This window comes from Arabidopsis lyrata (assembly GCF_000004255.2).
Source record: "Arabidopsis lyrata subsp. lyrata unplaced genomic scaffold ARALYscaffold_7, whole genome shotgun sequence".
Classification (NCBI taxonomy): domain Eukaryota; kingdom Viridiplantae; phylum Streptophyta; class Magnoliopsida; order Brassicales; family Brassicaceae; genus Arabidopsis; species Arabidopsis lyrata.
The window spans coordinates 8,567,205-8,583,472 of NW_003302549.1; the positions used below are offsets into that span (position 1 = coordinate 8,567,205).

General features: G+C 32.0%; 3 protein-coding genes across 3 annotated transcripts; 2 read left to right on the forward strand and 1 right to left on the reverse strand.

The window, feature by feature from the left end:
• Positions 1 to 2,358: 2,358 nt before the first annotated feature.
• LOC9303832 (putative F-box protein At4g22660) lies at positions 2,359 to 3,918 on the reverse strand. Its single transcript, XM_021017936.1, has one exon. It carries the CDS (start codon positions 3,916 to 3,918, stop codon positions 2,872 to 2,874), a length of 1,047 nt encoding a protein of 348 aa, XP_020873595.1. The 3' UTR covers positions 2,359 to 2,871.
• A 594-nt stretch (positions 3,919 to 4,512) lies between these two features.
• LOC9305890 (probable xyloglucan galactosyltransferase GT19) lies at positions 4,513 to 6,271 on the forward strand. The gene has a single exon (XM_021017832.1). The coding sequence runs from the start codon at positions 4,621 to 4,623 to the stop codon at positions 5,926 to 5,928; it is 1,308 nt and encodes a 435-aa protein (XP_020873491.1). The 5' UTR covers positions 4,513 to 4,620; the 3' UTR covers positions 5,929 to 6,271.
• A 6,027-nt stretch (positions 6,272 to 12,298) lies between these two features.
• On the forward strand, positions 12,299 to 15,600 carry LOC9303833 (adenine phosphoribosyltransferase 3). The gene is made up of 6 exons (XM_021018108.1): positions 12,299 to 12,544; positions 12,872 to 12,982; positions 14,750 to 14,842; positions 14,947 to 15,096; positions 15,201 to 15,259; positions 15,369 to 15,600. The coding sequence occupies exons 1-6, from the start codon at positions 12,460 to 12,462 to the stop codon at positions 15,420 to 15,422; spliced, it is 552 nt and encodes a 183-aa protein (XP_020873767.1). The 5' UTR covers positions 12,299 to 12,459; the 3' UTR covers positions 15,423 to 15,600.
• Positions 15,601 to 16,268: the final 668 nt, after the last annotated feature.

The following is a 16,268-nucleotide window of genomic DNA, read 5'->3' on the forward strand; positions in this document are numbered from 1 at the left end:
TATTACTATTTTATCTTTTATAAGTATTAAGTTACAATAGGGTTTTTTTATATAGTAATAAACAAGAAAATTTTAAAACTACTTGTTTTTTAAATGTGATATTTATTATTTCGTTGAGACACTATAAATGTTTGGACCAGCTCTGCACAAGCAGGACCAAGCCGCATTGGCTTGTTTAACAAATAAAGTCCTTACATTTCTCTCAAAGCATTATTTTGCTCAGCTTTGTCTTCAAAAGACACAAACCTGTAACCCCTAGACTTACCACTATCGCCATAACAGACGATCTTTGCCTTTGTGACCGAGGCATACTTCGACTTGAAAGTTTCATAAAGTCGAGAAGGGTCAACCTCGGAAGCTAAACCCGTGTAAACCAACGACTTGAATAGCTAACTTGCGATTGATCCTAAGCGTTTTGAACATCACAACTAGTCTGGATGAGTATCGTGTTGCAACATGCATTAGTTGAGTTGTAGGACTTTACGAACCTTAATCGAGCTTGTTAATCATGCTTGTTTAATTTCGTCAGTGCCTGCGTTAGTTGAATAACGAAGATTTTAGTCATAGGTGATCGGTTTATTACAAGTAGATACACATAAGTGTTTCGTAGTTCATAAACCGTTAAAACCATCGCTAATTCCTTGTTTAATTCCCTAGCATAAATCGATCCATGTTATCCTGAGAATACCATGCAGTCCAATTTCTCGTTAATCTTTCATCGTTTACTTTGTTTTTATTATCGATGTTTACCATTGTAGAGAAAATTATCAGATCGTTTCGTTATTATCATAGATTACAAAAAGAGTAGAGACAAATACTCTCTGTTATTCCTAGGTAGACAAAGGAATATCAGAAATAATTAAAACTAAAAAACCTATAACGACCAAGCCTCATAGTCACTCGCTTGGTTAAGAAGAACTAAACTCCTTCCATTTCTATCATCCCACTTTGTTGCTCAGATTCAATTGTTAAAAACACACACACACACAAAAAAAAAAATATTGGCACACAAGTTCTTGTTAGTCATATGATATAAAGATTCTTGACGCTTTTGAATAACATATTCGTGGAAATAATAGGTTTTCGGTCAAGGCAAGTAGGCCGAAGACTATTAGATAAAGATAAAAGCCTTATCCGAATAATGTAATAATCCCATGCATTTTACCTATTTGGGTATGTTCTGTTTTAGGTTGTGTTTCTAATATCAAGCATATGCAAGTGTGTATAGAGAAGTTTTATACATTTTATAGCATAAGATTTTGATGTCATAATTTAAAAATTCAAAGTTGTACAGTTATATATTTGTAAATCTTTATATGTTAAAAATAATTCGAATCGATTTTATAATGTGTAAATAATGAAAAGCAAATCATCCGAAGACTATGAAAACAACCAGAAAATCATAATGATTGCAGATTTGATGAATTCTCAGTCACAGTAAATTTTTAAATTTTCAAAATTATGATACCCATATAATTTGTTTTGGAAGACTAATTCATAAGTTTACTTGCTACTAGTATTAATTAAGTTACTAAAAATTCGGCATAATGTTTTAAATAATTACGACTATCTTACTGTTTTACACATGACATAATGTTTTGACATAGTTTCTTCTGTTACAAGCTGTTATTTGATCATTCACAGATGTTCTTCACAAATTATTACATAGAAAAAAAAAAACATAAAAAAAATAGAAATGTGTGTATAAACGATTAAAGAGTGTTATAAATAAGGCAGAAATAATATTTCAGGAGATAACAACAGTATAGCAGTATAGTGGAATCTTAAAGATACAATTTAGGTAATTAGTAAAGTCTTTTTTAAAAAGAAGTCAAATGGTAAGTAGTGGAATCTTAAGATACTATAAATTTTGGTATTCCCAAATTTGCTTACATTTGTCCTTAGATTGGAGAATTTAAATATGTCGCTCATCAAAATATAACATATTATTGATAGAATTTATGAAAGAATAAATATATGTATTAAAAAAGGTAGGATATATCAAAATTATTCAAGTAGGTGTATACACCTATAAATTTTATTTTTCTATAGATGTATAAGCCTAGATAACCGCCTTGATTTTATCAAATAGGTGTATATATCTATCAAGGCGATATATCAATACTCTTTCATAAGTTCTATATATCAAAATTCACGTAGCTCATGTGCTCGGTTCTACTTTGTGCTCACTGTTCGATTTGTTGTTTTGATTATAAACTATTGTGTTTTGTTTTCGGGATTGAATTTTGATTTTTAAAATCTATTTTTGATATATAGAACTTATGAAAGAGTATTTTAACAAAAAAAATTATGAAAGAGTAAATAGTACATGCATAAAAAAAAAGAAAAAAAAAAAAAGAGTACGATACTATATCAAAATTTATAAGTCATATGCAAACGGAAAGGACAAATATAACGATTGTGTTTGACGTTTTACACATCCATGTTCACAATTGTAGAGAAAATAACCAGATGGTTTCGTTATTATAATAGATTCGAAAGAGTTGAGACAAATACTCTCTGAACTCTGAATAAGAAAACATCATCAACCTAGGAATATCATAAATAACTAAACTAAAAACCTATAGCGTAAACCCAGGAAAAAACTTGCATAAAGATTCAAGATATTGAGCCGCTTGTGAATCGTTCATAAGTTTGACAAGACCCGTGATCACTTTCATCCTTAAACGATTAGCATCCACGAAGATGCTAACAAGCTTCATCATATCTTCTAGTGCTGCGTCATCCACTGCCACCGAAGATGATGTATCCAACACGGTCTGCTCGTTTCTTCCATCTTTACCGTAATTGGATTGAACCCACCTAGCAGAGACCCTATTCACTAAACGCAACTGTGCTTGACCGACTCGGTCATGTAGAGCGAGGACGGACTGCTTCATTTCTATTGAGTCCCTCAACTTCATTGGCGAGCACAGTGATGCCTAGATCCAAAAGCATTGCCTCGTCGCCCAAAGAATCTGCAAGTTCATATTTATCAAAAAAATTCCCTGACGAATAAAACTTGTAGACGTTGAATGACTGGATTCTAGACCTAGGTCTTAACATTCTTTCAACCAAGAGGGCATCCCCGGTTACTGTGACTACAAGTTTTGTCTCAGCAAGGCACCATGAATTACTTAGTTGACGACTACGAGGACTTAACCACTCAAATCTATACACATGCATAAAACGTTGAAAGGTCTGTCGAGGAATCTCTCCAGAAAAATCTAAGATTGTGAAAAGCTCTCTGTAGCTAAATGAGTAAAGCTTGTGATCCTTGTAAACCATGTCAAGAGAATCTAAAATAATTTCTGGAATTTGATTCCACAACTTATCTCCTTTCTTCGCATAAACCACACACCAATATCCAAGCCCCCACAGAGCTATGTAATCTTTGGTTTTCTCGTCAATCCAAAACACAGGGGTACGTACGGTATTATTACCTTTAAATAACTTAACGTGGTTGTGATCGCCGAAAGTGATAAAATCATCATCTATGGTTCGTTCAACCTTTACCATGGCAGGTTGTTGTGATTCCACAGCCGGAAGATCGATACTCTCTTTGGTGAATGGATTCAAAATGTATAAATTATACTTTGAATCTTGCATAAGAAGCCAACTTCCGTAGGTTGCTATACAAACACTCTTGGCAAATTCCACACCAAGATCTTGCGTTTTGTATAAAAAATCTTTGTCCTCGGGATTGAAAAACGTGCATGAATTGCTGTTTTTGTCTTTGGGGAAGAGCATCAGCCAAGGGATCTGATTTTTGGGCACGCATTGTTTCGAAGCAGAGTACCAAGACGAACACACCGATTTCGCTCGTCGAAAATTAGCAAAACTGAGGCGTTTGAAAACTAAGTTCAAGAGATCTAGAGGAAGCTCCGACCAGGTATTAGGGTTTTGGTTCTTCTCCATGACGGCAGCAAATAAATATTTGAGAGTGAGGAGAAATCTCTAACAAAAAACCTTTATATAATAAACCGAACCACGATTGAGAGTGTATCTCCGAATTTTCCATTTTTTTGCTTTGTTAAATATGGGCTTCTCCTGCCCAGTCCCGTCTTCATAGATAAATCAGTGTATTTTATTTTCTAAAGGGTTTTATCTTTTCCTCTCTGTTTCGGAAGGAAAAAGGCCTTAAAATGGAATCGGTTTAATTAGTGGAAACCATAGCCATAACCTTCGTAAATTCAATTCGGTTCAGTGAAATAAAAGAGCCATACCAATTTAAACCCAGTGTGCTTTTAATTTGTTTCCTTATTGTTAGAAATGGAAAATTAATTATTGAACACACAAATGGAAAATTAATCTTCCCCGCGTCCGTGAGGATACACTCACACGATCACCGACTTTTTTGTGTTCAAAATTGCACACCACCGTTAGATTCTCCAAACTTTACTTTATGCTTTTATCCAAAAATAGATCCAACGTTCAGTTATTGCCACGAATATCACCAATTTTGTCTTTAATGAGGTCTATTTTCCTATTAATAAACAATAAGGGTAACATTAAAATATACGTATAAAATTAAGGATCTGTTTAAAATTACCAAATCTTTTTCCTACCATTAATAAACAGAGAGAAACTACCACTCTCACTCCGACAACCTCCATAACAATGGCTTTCAAATCCACCGTCACAACATTGACCATCTTCTTCTTCTTCTTCGTCGAGCCTAGGGTTGTTTCACAGCAAATCTCAGCCGTCGATACAGAATGCACTAACCGTTGGATCCACATCCGTACACTCCCATCACGATTCAATCTCGATCTTCTCTCAACTTGTAATCGTTACCCAATCACCGACGATCTTTGCCCTTACTTAGCCAACCATGGACTCGGCCCAAAAACCCATACCCGTACCCGAAGCTGGTATCGAACCGACCCGTTACTTCTCGAACTCATTTTCCACCGTCGGATTCTCGAATATCCATGTCTCACACCCGACCCGGATCTAGCCTCCGCCGTTTATCTCCCTTACTACGCCGGTATCGATTCTCTCCGTTATCTCTACGGACCCGATTTAAACTCAAGCGCTGATCACGGGTCGGATCTTCTCGAGTTTTTGACCCGTGATCAACCCGAGATCTGGTCTCGTCGCTCCGGTCATGATCATTTCCTCGTTATGGCTCGACCCGCTTGGGATTTCTCTCAGCCGTTGACCGTTGACCCTCCGATTTGGGGCACGTCGTTTCTAGAACGCCGTGAGTTTTTCAATCTAACGGCGTTAACTCTCGAATCTCGTTTCTGGCCGTGGCAAGAACAAGCCGTCCCTTATCCGACGTCGTTTCACCCACACAGCTTGCCGTTTTTGGAATCGTGGATCCGTCGTGTCCGTCGCTCACGGCGAACTTCTCTTATGCTATTCGCCGGCGGTGGAGGTACCTCCTCTTCTCCGAACATCCGTCGTAGCATCCGATTAGAGTGCACAAACGTAAACGCCACCGAATCGGAATTGAAATCGGATAAAATCTGCGATTTTGTTGATTGCTCTAATGGAATCTGTGAGCATGATCCGATCAGATTCATGAGACCAATGTTACAATCATCGTTTTGCTTACAACCACCAGGAGATACACCAACACGTAAAGCTACATTCGACGGAATCATCGCCGGATGTATACCGGTGTTTTTCGAAGACCAAACGGCGAAAATGCAGTACAATTGGCATTTACCGGAGTCCGAATTCGCGGAGTTTTCGGTGACGATTCCGAAAGAAGATGTTGTATTCAGAGGAGTTAGAATCCAAGATGTGTTGATGAGTATACCTAAAGAAGAAGTTACGAGAATGAGAGAAAGAGTTATCGAGATGATGCCTAGAGTTATGTATAGAAGACATGGAGCTTCAATGGGATTGATGAATAAGAAAGATGCTGTTGATATTGCCATTGATGGAGTTTTGGAGAAGATTAAATCTAGAGTTTGATGATTATTAACAACAGTTATAAACAGGTATGTATAATGTTGTTGTTTGTTTAGTTATTTATACTTAAAAATTCTTTTTGATTGTTTTTGTTGAAATCAATGATATGTATTAGTGTGTTGGATGCAAAATCTCATTGAGATTTTTTTTGGTTAGTAGTAAGTAATATATACTTGTGGTTACATTAATAATGACTGTTAAAGTTTAGGTGATATTTGTTTTTTGGATCATTGTATGTCATGGATTCATGGTAATGATAAGTGATTAGTAGTTTAATGTTTTTGCTAGTAAAGAAAGAACTATTGGACGACTTTGAATACAATGACAAATGGACTCTTTTTGGTAAGTGATACGGTATTTTTGTATCTGCGTTACGATGTTTTATGTTTAAGAATGCATCAAAATTAGTATATATATATATATTTTTTTTGATAAACCATATCGGCTATCCGGTCGGCCCCGGTAGGAACGCACCGAGGTACTACATAGTGGACTGGTCCACCGTGTTAACGGTTAAACCATTACGGGCTACCATTCTGCCTATTCCGAGTTTGGAATGCATTCCGACTAAGTGCCAAGGGGTAGTCAGGCCGCCTGCATTTCTGGCTATCAGGTAAACCAATTAGGCCAAGGCCCAACTGACAGACTTCCCAAACAAATGTGTTTTTGTTTCCAGGGAGAATCGAACTCAGGTTTGGAAGTTTCACCCTTTCCCAAAGCTTCCTCTGCCACTAGACCACAGATGCTTGGGCCAAAATTAGTATTACACGTTTTGAAATTTCTTAAATACCGAACAAAATAGCTTAGTGAATAATTCACTAGTAAAATTAAGATATTAATCTTGATGATTGGTTGTTCAATGCGGATGAAAAAGGTTTACAACAACGGCATACAATCATCATTTTTTGCGTTTGCATGCATCTATTACATGTAAAGACAGTTTCACACAGAGACATCATGAAAAGTCGTAGACGAAAAAGTTTATTTTTCGTTTGTGTTTGGCATTTGCGTTTAGAGTTGGCAACAAAAAAAGAAGAAGGAATGGTTCTAGACTTCTAGTACTTGAGATTACAGATTCATTTACTAAAAAAAAAAAACATAAACACACGCAAACAAACATTGAGGCCCAAGTCATCATCTCTATGTTTAAACCCGTTCTTATTAATCGTATGAAAAATTCTTGAGGTCGGTAAAAGCCAAGCAGGCCAAAGACTATTAACGTGACGCTAAAGCCACTATTCCAACACTGAACCCATTCACCTAGTTGGGCCTGTTAATGTTTGCGTTGCCTGTCTTTCAGTCTCTTTTGTTATGAAACATATGCAAGTATTTAGTATGTAAGGCACTTTATACATACAGTATTCTATTTTTTAACAAAATAATGTCATATAATTTTGTGACATGTTATGTTTTCTTTTGTGTTTAAGTACTTAAGTGTGAAAAATATATGTTCTCAAAATTCTTCTATTTAATTTTTTTTAAATAACATATCATCTAGAATGAACATATTTTTCATTTTCTATATTTTTTATTTAGTAAAAAACTTTATAGCAGTGGCATGAACTTGTGTTTATTGGGATTCCTAGAAGAGAAAACACGTATATGCCCAATATATTAACTAGTATTAAATTTTTACAGAGAAATTGATTTGTTTCATTAAATTAAATAAATCATATGGCAGAAAATTGACAGAACAGAGGAATACAACAGGAAAAATATTAAGGAAAATGACTTTTTTGGTAAGGAAAAAGACTTTAAAGATGTGAAAAGGAGAGGAGAAAAAAAAAAAGTGTTAGTGGGAAGACAAATGGTTAATGGAGCACAACTAACACTCGTCCACAAAATATTATGAGATTAGTCCAATTGATTCGACCGATTATAGTACACTCCACAATCTATTACTATCACTGTATCAGTTTTACTACTTTCTTTTTGTCCCTTTAATAACTAATCGATACCTTGTTTTCTTTAACCTCATTTCCAATATTTTTGGTGGGCTATTTTTTTCGAAAATTAGCATTTAAAAAAAAAATTGTTTGCTAATGATATTTAACCTTTTTATTCTAGAAATAACAAGAAAATGAGGAGTTTGTGGATATTAGGTAGATTTTGAAAATTACCCTATTTATTAGTTTTTGTTTGAAAAACACACCTTTCTCTATTTTCAATAAAAACTACAATTTTGTTGCACCAAAAAAAATAGAAACTACAATTTTAATATGTAAAATGACAATTTTATCCACATTTAAAATTCTGTATTTTTAATAAATTAAAACTAAATTCGAAATTTAGAAGAAAAAAATAATAAACTAAATTCGAAATATTTAATATTTTTAACTATTTTCAGAGAAAGACAGTTTATTATTATATATTAAAATTTAACAAGATAATATCTATAAATATTTTAAAGTCTATCACTTAATATTTGTCACATTATATATAAAAATCAATCTCCAATGCTCCAAGAATCGTAAATTATTTAAGAAAAATATTTAAGATAAGAATTATCTTTAATTGTTAGTTACATCAAATTTTAATTTAAAAATTAAATTGATGGATTTTCTGTTTTAATGATAAATTCTCTAAATTCTTTTTATTTATTAGTAAATTTTCGTGAGGCTATTTTAGTAATTTTATATATTAAAAATAGTTTCTAAAAGAGAAAAAAATGAAGAAGTGTATTTTTCAAACAAAAAGTTACAAAGAGGGTACTTTTCCAAATTTACTCTATTGTATTTATATTCATTTATCGTGAACGTATATTAATATACAAAACTGTTGTATATCTACTATTAAAAGGTATAGTTGATCTTTTTGTCCATAAAAGTGTTCGAATTTCTTAGTTTTTTTTTTCCTTTATGTTAGAGAAAGATTTTTTGTTTAGTGATATTTTACCGAATTGCTTTTTTTTTTAATAACCAATAAGTGATCTAAGCTTTTACCACCCGATTAATCTAATATACTCGCCAAATTTTTTAATGGACTTAAAGCATGACACCACTTCGACCGGAGTGATTTAATAAATTTCGTACTTGAGAGGAATTAATATTTGGCTTAGACTTACAAGACGATTCTTACTCAAGCGGAAATCACTAGACCACTACGGCTTGGTTTACTTTCTCTTTTTACTAAAGAATTTTAATCTCAAGCCAGATTAAAGCAATCAAATCATTTTTTGTGAATTCAATTTTTTACTGTCTAAATATCAAATTGAGAACACACTTGATATATATGTGGTCAAAATTTCTATCTTTCTTTTGTTATATTTGTAAGAGATTAATAATAGAAATAATAAATATACCATTTTAGTATAAAAGTAAAAGTGGAGTCACAAAATGCTTACCAAAAGTGGTCATATGAAATCTAGACATCATCCAAAACACGGAATAAAAGAGATTCGCCTAATTTTGCAGCTACAACTTTGTTGATGCTACTCGTAATGTATAAAACTTTTTTTTGATAGAACTGTTGATTGTATTGATATACTTCTGTATATTGTATAATGGGATTCTAGGTTATGAAGATGCCATTAAATGTATGACGAATCACGCTAAGTATTGGACACTTTGTCCCAAGTTAGATTATGAGCATGTTTCTCCAGATTTAGTGCAATAATCGAGGAAATAGACAGAATAAGAAACGTTGTGCCAAAAAAAAAGAAAAAAAAAGACAAGAGTAAGAAACGAAAAGACTGGTGGAGGGGTAAATTGGTAAGATGCGAATTCGAATTGAAGAGTGGCCTATCAAAATTCAAAAGGTGGTGAGCTTTTTATTTTATTCTAGGCCATGGACAGGTCTAATTAAAAGCTCCATAAAAAATATAAAAATAGACAAAATAAAATCTAAAATACCCAATAAAGAAAGAAACATCGCTTTCATTTTTTATGAGTTTTCGATATTTATATTTTGAATATTTTAATTTATTTAGAAGAAAAAATGCCTTAAAAACAATATCTATAACATCATCTCCAATGTCCACCTCTATATTTTCCTTTATTTTAGAGGAGATTTTGCTCCAATGTATTCCTCTATATATAGAGTAATCTATTGACTCTCTCTTCTATTTTAGAGGAAACTCTATTTTAAAGGTATACATTAGTAAAATATATCCCTCTAAAATAGAGTTTCCTCTAAAATAAAAAAAAATATAAAGGTGGACATTGAAGATGGTGTAAAGATTTGCCACATTAAAAAATCCACTTGGACTTTGTGCAGTAAAAGTGTGTTTAGATATGAGAGTTAGGCGAAATCTAGTTGATGTCTTGATGATATTTATTTATATATTATATTTGATGATAATATCTCTCATTGTCTAAAAGACAATCATTTAAGATATATACTCCCTCCGTTTCAAAATATAAGTCGTTTTAGGTAAAAGTACACCGATTAAGAAGATCTACTTTTAAAAAGTTCAACCAATCATAAAAGAGACTGCATAATATAAATGATCATAAAATATTAAAATAATATATAATATGCATCGAAACTCGAAAACGACTTATATTGTGAAACAAAACATTTAGTCCAAAACGTCTTATATTATGAAACGGAGAGAGTATATCATTACACAAATGAATGACGGGAACCTAATTTGAGTTTGGTGTTGAAGTATCGGACTAAATTCTCTTGACGACCATATCCATAAACTTGGATTTTGGGTATGATTTTCTCTTTTAGCATGTACATTTCACTAGTGAATAACTAGTTCATGGACAATGGTGTATGAAAGCCAAAGTCCTTTTGACTCTTTTTATTCTACCATTTTATCAAAATTTCATGAGTATATTGTTACACGAATTCGTTAACAACAAAAATTTGTTATCCATTTCATTATTTTTTGACATCAGTAAAAGAAAATGAATGTATAATAATAAGTAATAACCATGTTTAAACTTTAGATCTTAGAAGTATATTCATTTATTTTAAAAGTTCTACATAGCTGAACGTGATTGAAAAGAAATATCATCGTACATAATTATCAAAATCACTAGTGAATATGTAGTCGACACACTATATATAATTTTGCTAACAATATGCATTGTGAAAATTTGAACTCGGTTAATAACACAACGACGATACTAGCATAAGCACTAAATTACATATATTCGTCGTAATAATACTGTTTACTTCAGTCCATTGCAACACTATTAATGTTCTTTTGTTCTATGATTTGTTAGTTACGTTTTCAGAAGAAGAAAAAAAACAATAAGAAATATTTCCAACTTTTGTCTGCTTTATTAAATCAATAATATACACGAAGGAGCAGTCGATTTTATTTTTTGAACGGCATACAAGAAATTTACTCAAAAAGTATTAGCTGAAATTTACTAGGTAAATGTTATCGAAAGTAGTGAAGCTTAAAACGCATTTATCCATTCTCCAACTTGGGTTTGTTGTCTATTTCTTTCCAAATAATCGGAGAAACTCTAACCACATGTTTACTTTTAATAATTATAAGGAAGAACTAAAACAACAAATAAAGAAAAAGGAGTTCAAGTTTATTCTAATCTACAAGATAAGATAATGAAACAGACCACTTGTCTCTCTGCAATGCTATAGCTCTCATAATTTAACGAGGACACTTCGTCTTTTAAGCTTTTTGTATTTATTTTAATTACATGAGAATTATTTGGGGATACAAAAAATCAAGATAATCCAATGTTTGAACGACACGTTTAACAGCTTTGATCATGTCTTTTAATGAGACATAGATTAGATATGTCTTGTACTAGTCATCAAACAAACTTTTTAACTAAATTTTTTTTTTTTTTGTTTTTTTTTTTGGTGAAGTTCTTAATAATAATTATCTAAATTTGTTAATATTGATATTATTCTATTTTTAACTAGTATTATTATGTGTTACTGGATTTGAATTTACGTTAATGAGATTTCTGAAATAAATGTTATTCGATTAAATATTTAAACTACTTCATTACAATCTTATACGTTGAAATTTAAAATTAATCCAATAGATTTTCCATGCATAAATTATAAAAAGCAAATCATCCAAAGATTATGAAACCCACCCAAAAATCATGATGATTATAGTATTGCAAATTTATACAAAGTTCTTACAGATCATCTAAAATGTTTTAATTTTAAAAATTATAAAACCTATAATTTAGTTTATTGGCCACCTTATAAACTATGCTAAATATATACCTTTTAGATTTTGGAAGATTTTGTTGGATGACATATTTTTAGAAATTTATTCATTACTAATTATCTTATTGGACTTTACAGTTGTACAGAGAGATTTTAATACAATTTTTTTTTTTTGGTAATCAGATTTTAACACATTTTAAGCACACTACATTTTAAACACAGAGAATCTAACCAATTTTTAAAATTTTTATTTTCAAGATATAAATAGTGGTAAGAGTACTATGACTGCTTCACTTTCTCTTTCTCTCACCCAAACTACTTGAACAAGAGAGAGAGAGAGAAAGAAGAGAAGATACCCTTAAAGAAAAACAGAGGATTTACATTCTCTGTGCTTTGGTTGATTTATTTATCCTTTGCTCTTCGTTGACAATGTCGGGAAACAAAGAAGAAGAGGATCCTCGTATCCATGGAATCAAAACTAAGATCCGTGTCGTTCCAGATTTTCCCAAGAAAGGTAACTTTTTCTTCTTCCTTCCTTATTTTGGAGTTGTTATGCTCTGTTTCATCGCATGGAAAATGTTGTTTGGCTGAAAAACGTGAAAATGCAGGTTTCTTAGTCTGAATTTTCTAATATATATTGTTGCCGACAGAAATTTGATTTAGACGTTTTTTTTTTAAAAGTTTTCTTGGTCTTAAATATGTTTTGTTTTGGTTTGCTATGAAGTTGTAATTTGACAATTCTTATATTTTCCTGAGAAAAAAAACAAGAATTGTTACATAGAGAAAAAAAATATGTGTAAGAACGAATAGAGAGGGTAATAATATGAGGAAAAAAATGCAGGAATAATGTTTCAGGACATAACAACAGTGTTGTTGGATCCGAAAGCCTTCAAAGACACAATTGATCTATTTGTGGAGAGGTACAGAGACAAGAACATCTCAGTGGTTGCAGGTAAATATTATCTCTATTTGCAATTCATGATTTTATTAATTTTCTAAACTTTGGATATAGTGTAATTTCGATGGAATTACTATTCAAAAGATTCGACATATTTGAGTGAACTCGATTATTTTATTGTTTTGATGATTTTCCGGGGAAAAAGTGGGTAGGTCATGTTTATAGTGTCGAATATATTTTAGTTTATGTAGGAAAAAACTATTACTGAAATTCATTTTTTTCTTCCTATAAAGGCTAATTTAATGTATATCTGACCCGTAAATAGTTAATTTGCTGGTGCGTGGTAATTAGTGGAGTCTTTATAAAAAAAGAGTCAAATGGTAATTAGTGGAATCTTAAAAATATTATTGTCCGTGTAATTTTGGTTTTATGAAACCTTTTCTTTTACATTGTATTGTACACAGTCTGATTGTACACTTTGATGGAAAATACTTGACAATTTGGCTAAACCTTGTTATCACTTATCACTGGTTGTTTTAATAAATAAAAAAACTATTGTCCTTGTTTTTGTGCGGTTGTATTTGAATTTATAAATGAATAAATTTATGTGTACAAAACAGTTAATATGATGTATCAGAATTAGAAGGTCATGTCTACAAATATCGTTTGTGTTTGACGTTTACATATACAGAAATTGTAGATAAAAGATTCGAATCGAATCGTTTCGTTATTATCATATATTCGATATAAATTTGGTTGAGACTATACTCTCTCTTATCTCTGAAATCTAATCTTTCTGTCTGATTGAGTGATTGAATGAGATTGATTGCCTGGATCATTCTTCCTCCCAAATCATAGAAGAAATTTTTTTGTTTTTTCTTTTCTATTTTATTTTACTTTCTAAAAGCTTATAATTGTTGATCTTATTACTTATGTGAAAAGTGTGTTTGTGTGTGTGTATATGTGTGTATGTGGTGGGTATTGTTTGGATAGATGGGTAGTTGAGTGATGGATGTAACCTTTTCAAAAGAGTTGGCCCCAAAAAAAAACTTGATTTGGGTTTTCTTTCTTTTTCTATCATCATTGTTTTGGCCAATTCTTTTCTTCTCACTTTTTCTGTATGTCTCTCTTCTTCTATGTAATGAAGTACAAAGACTTTGTAACTTTGTTACTGTTGTAAGAGTATGGTGAAGTACATCATTTCTTTCTTACTTTTTAAAATCTACATACTTTTTCAGTCGCCTTTTCAAATCCATAGAATCTTGCCTAGACAGATTTAAAAGAAAGAAATCATCAAAACCATACAAACTCATTTGATATTATACCAAACTTTATAGTTATCTGCGGAAAACATAGAAAACTCGATGAAATTCTAACGTTTTAATCATTTATCTATTTCAAAAAAAGTCTTAAACATTTTTAATATTGTCATAAAGCCAGTGTTAAAGGAAGTGTTTATATGTGCATAACACATGATTAAATATTTTCTTGGTTAAAATAAGTAAGACTTATAATAAAAAAACATTTAAAGGACTCCATATTATTAAGCCCATACAATACCTATCTACTTGTAGCACTGACCCGTATCTTTTGTGTTAGTGCTCTAGAATCTGTCTATTGGGTTTGTTGTTGGGACAGAGAGTCATTCCTTAGCGTTTCTTCTGTACCAATGTTCTTATTTGGACTCTTGTAATAATAACCACATACATAATTGCGTTTATATTTAAAGATAGATAAAAGTTATGGTGATTTACGCTACTTAACTAGATCTTATTTGCTAATTGGCATAAACGTATAATACCTAGTTTGCTATCATTTCAGGAATAGAGGCTCGCGGTTTCCTATTCGGTCCACCAATCGCGCTAGCCATTGGAGCAAAATTCGTCCCTCTTCGGAAACCCAAGAAACTGCCTGGTTCTTAAACTTGCATACCTTTCATATGATTTAATTTTGAAGTAGTACTACCATTAAATGCCTAACTTAATCGTTTATTGTTACATGACATGAAATGTAACTAGGTGAAACAATATTTGAGGAATACGAGTTAGAGTACGGAAATGACCGTCTAGAGATGCACATAGGAGCTGTCGAGGCTGGAGATCGAGCTTTGGTCGTTGATGATCTAATTGCGACCGGTGGTACTCTCTGCGCTGCCATTAACTTGCTTGGTAAATTTCCTAAGCTATATGAAAATCAATTGAGTTATGAATTTCAAACCTAATCGATATAAGAAATTTATTACTCTTTGTGAATGGTTTTTGGACCATGTTAGAGAGGGTTGGAGCAGAAGTTGTGGAATGTGCATGTGTGATCGAGTTACCCGAATTAAAGGTTCGTTGTCGTGGAATTTAATTCATTATATTCGAATACAGTAAATTGAGATCTTTTGTATTGGTGTGACATTTAATTTTTTTGAGGTGGGAAATTTAATTTTTTGCAGGGAAGGCAGAGACTTAAGGGGAAGCCACTATGTATGCTTGTGGAGTACCGATGATGATTTTAGCTTTACTTATTTGGATAAATTATTCGGTTAATTAATTTGGTTATGCACCGAAAATTCGGATTATGCAGACTTGTTATTGGATTCTAAAATATTTTGATTTAAGTCCTGGCGGATTAGCTGGAACAAATAATCCAAAGTTCTTTGCTGTTAAAAAGTAGTTAAACAATTATCATTTGTGGAGTAACTTCAAACATTTTAGGTAAGATCAATGTGAATCATACCAAGTATCGGTATATACCCATCATAACACTATCATGGTTTATGGGTTTGAGAATCTATGGGTTGGTGGAAATACATATTTTCAAAATACATTTGAGAAAAGTGTTGTTGTTGTTTTTTTTTCAACTATCAACATAGTATTTGAACTAGCAAAGCAAACAGCCAAAACACCCACAAAATTTTTGACAGGCACTATTACTTAACTTTCTTTGAACATTAACATTCCCATATATCGTGTCTGCAGCCGAGTTCTACATACATGCATCATATGGTTAAGAAACATAATTATAAGAGACAAATAAAATATTTTCTTAGGTCAAGTCGACAAGAACTATGATTAGGATCTCCATTCATATCGTAATTATATATCATCACATTTAGTCTTCCACCAGATTGTGTTTGCCATGATTATGTTTTCAATCACATTTTCTGAAGTCAAACTAAAACACATATACCAATCCCACAAAAACAAAAAAGAGTAAAAATTAAAATTGGCCCGACGCATATAAAGACCTAAATGTTGCACTATATTAACAAAGTGAAAACCTAAGACATGAGTAAAAACCCACTTTATTTTAAAGTTATTGTGAAAACATGATTTTCAAGTACATATAACTT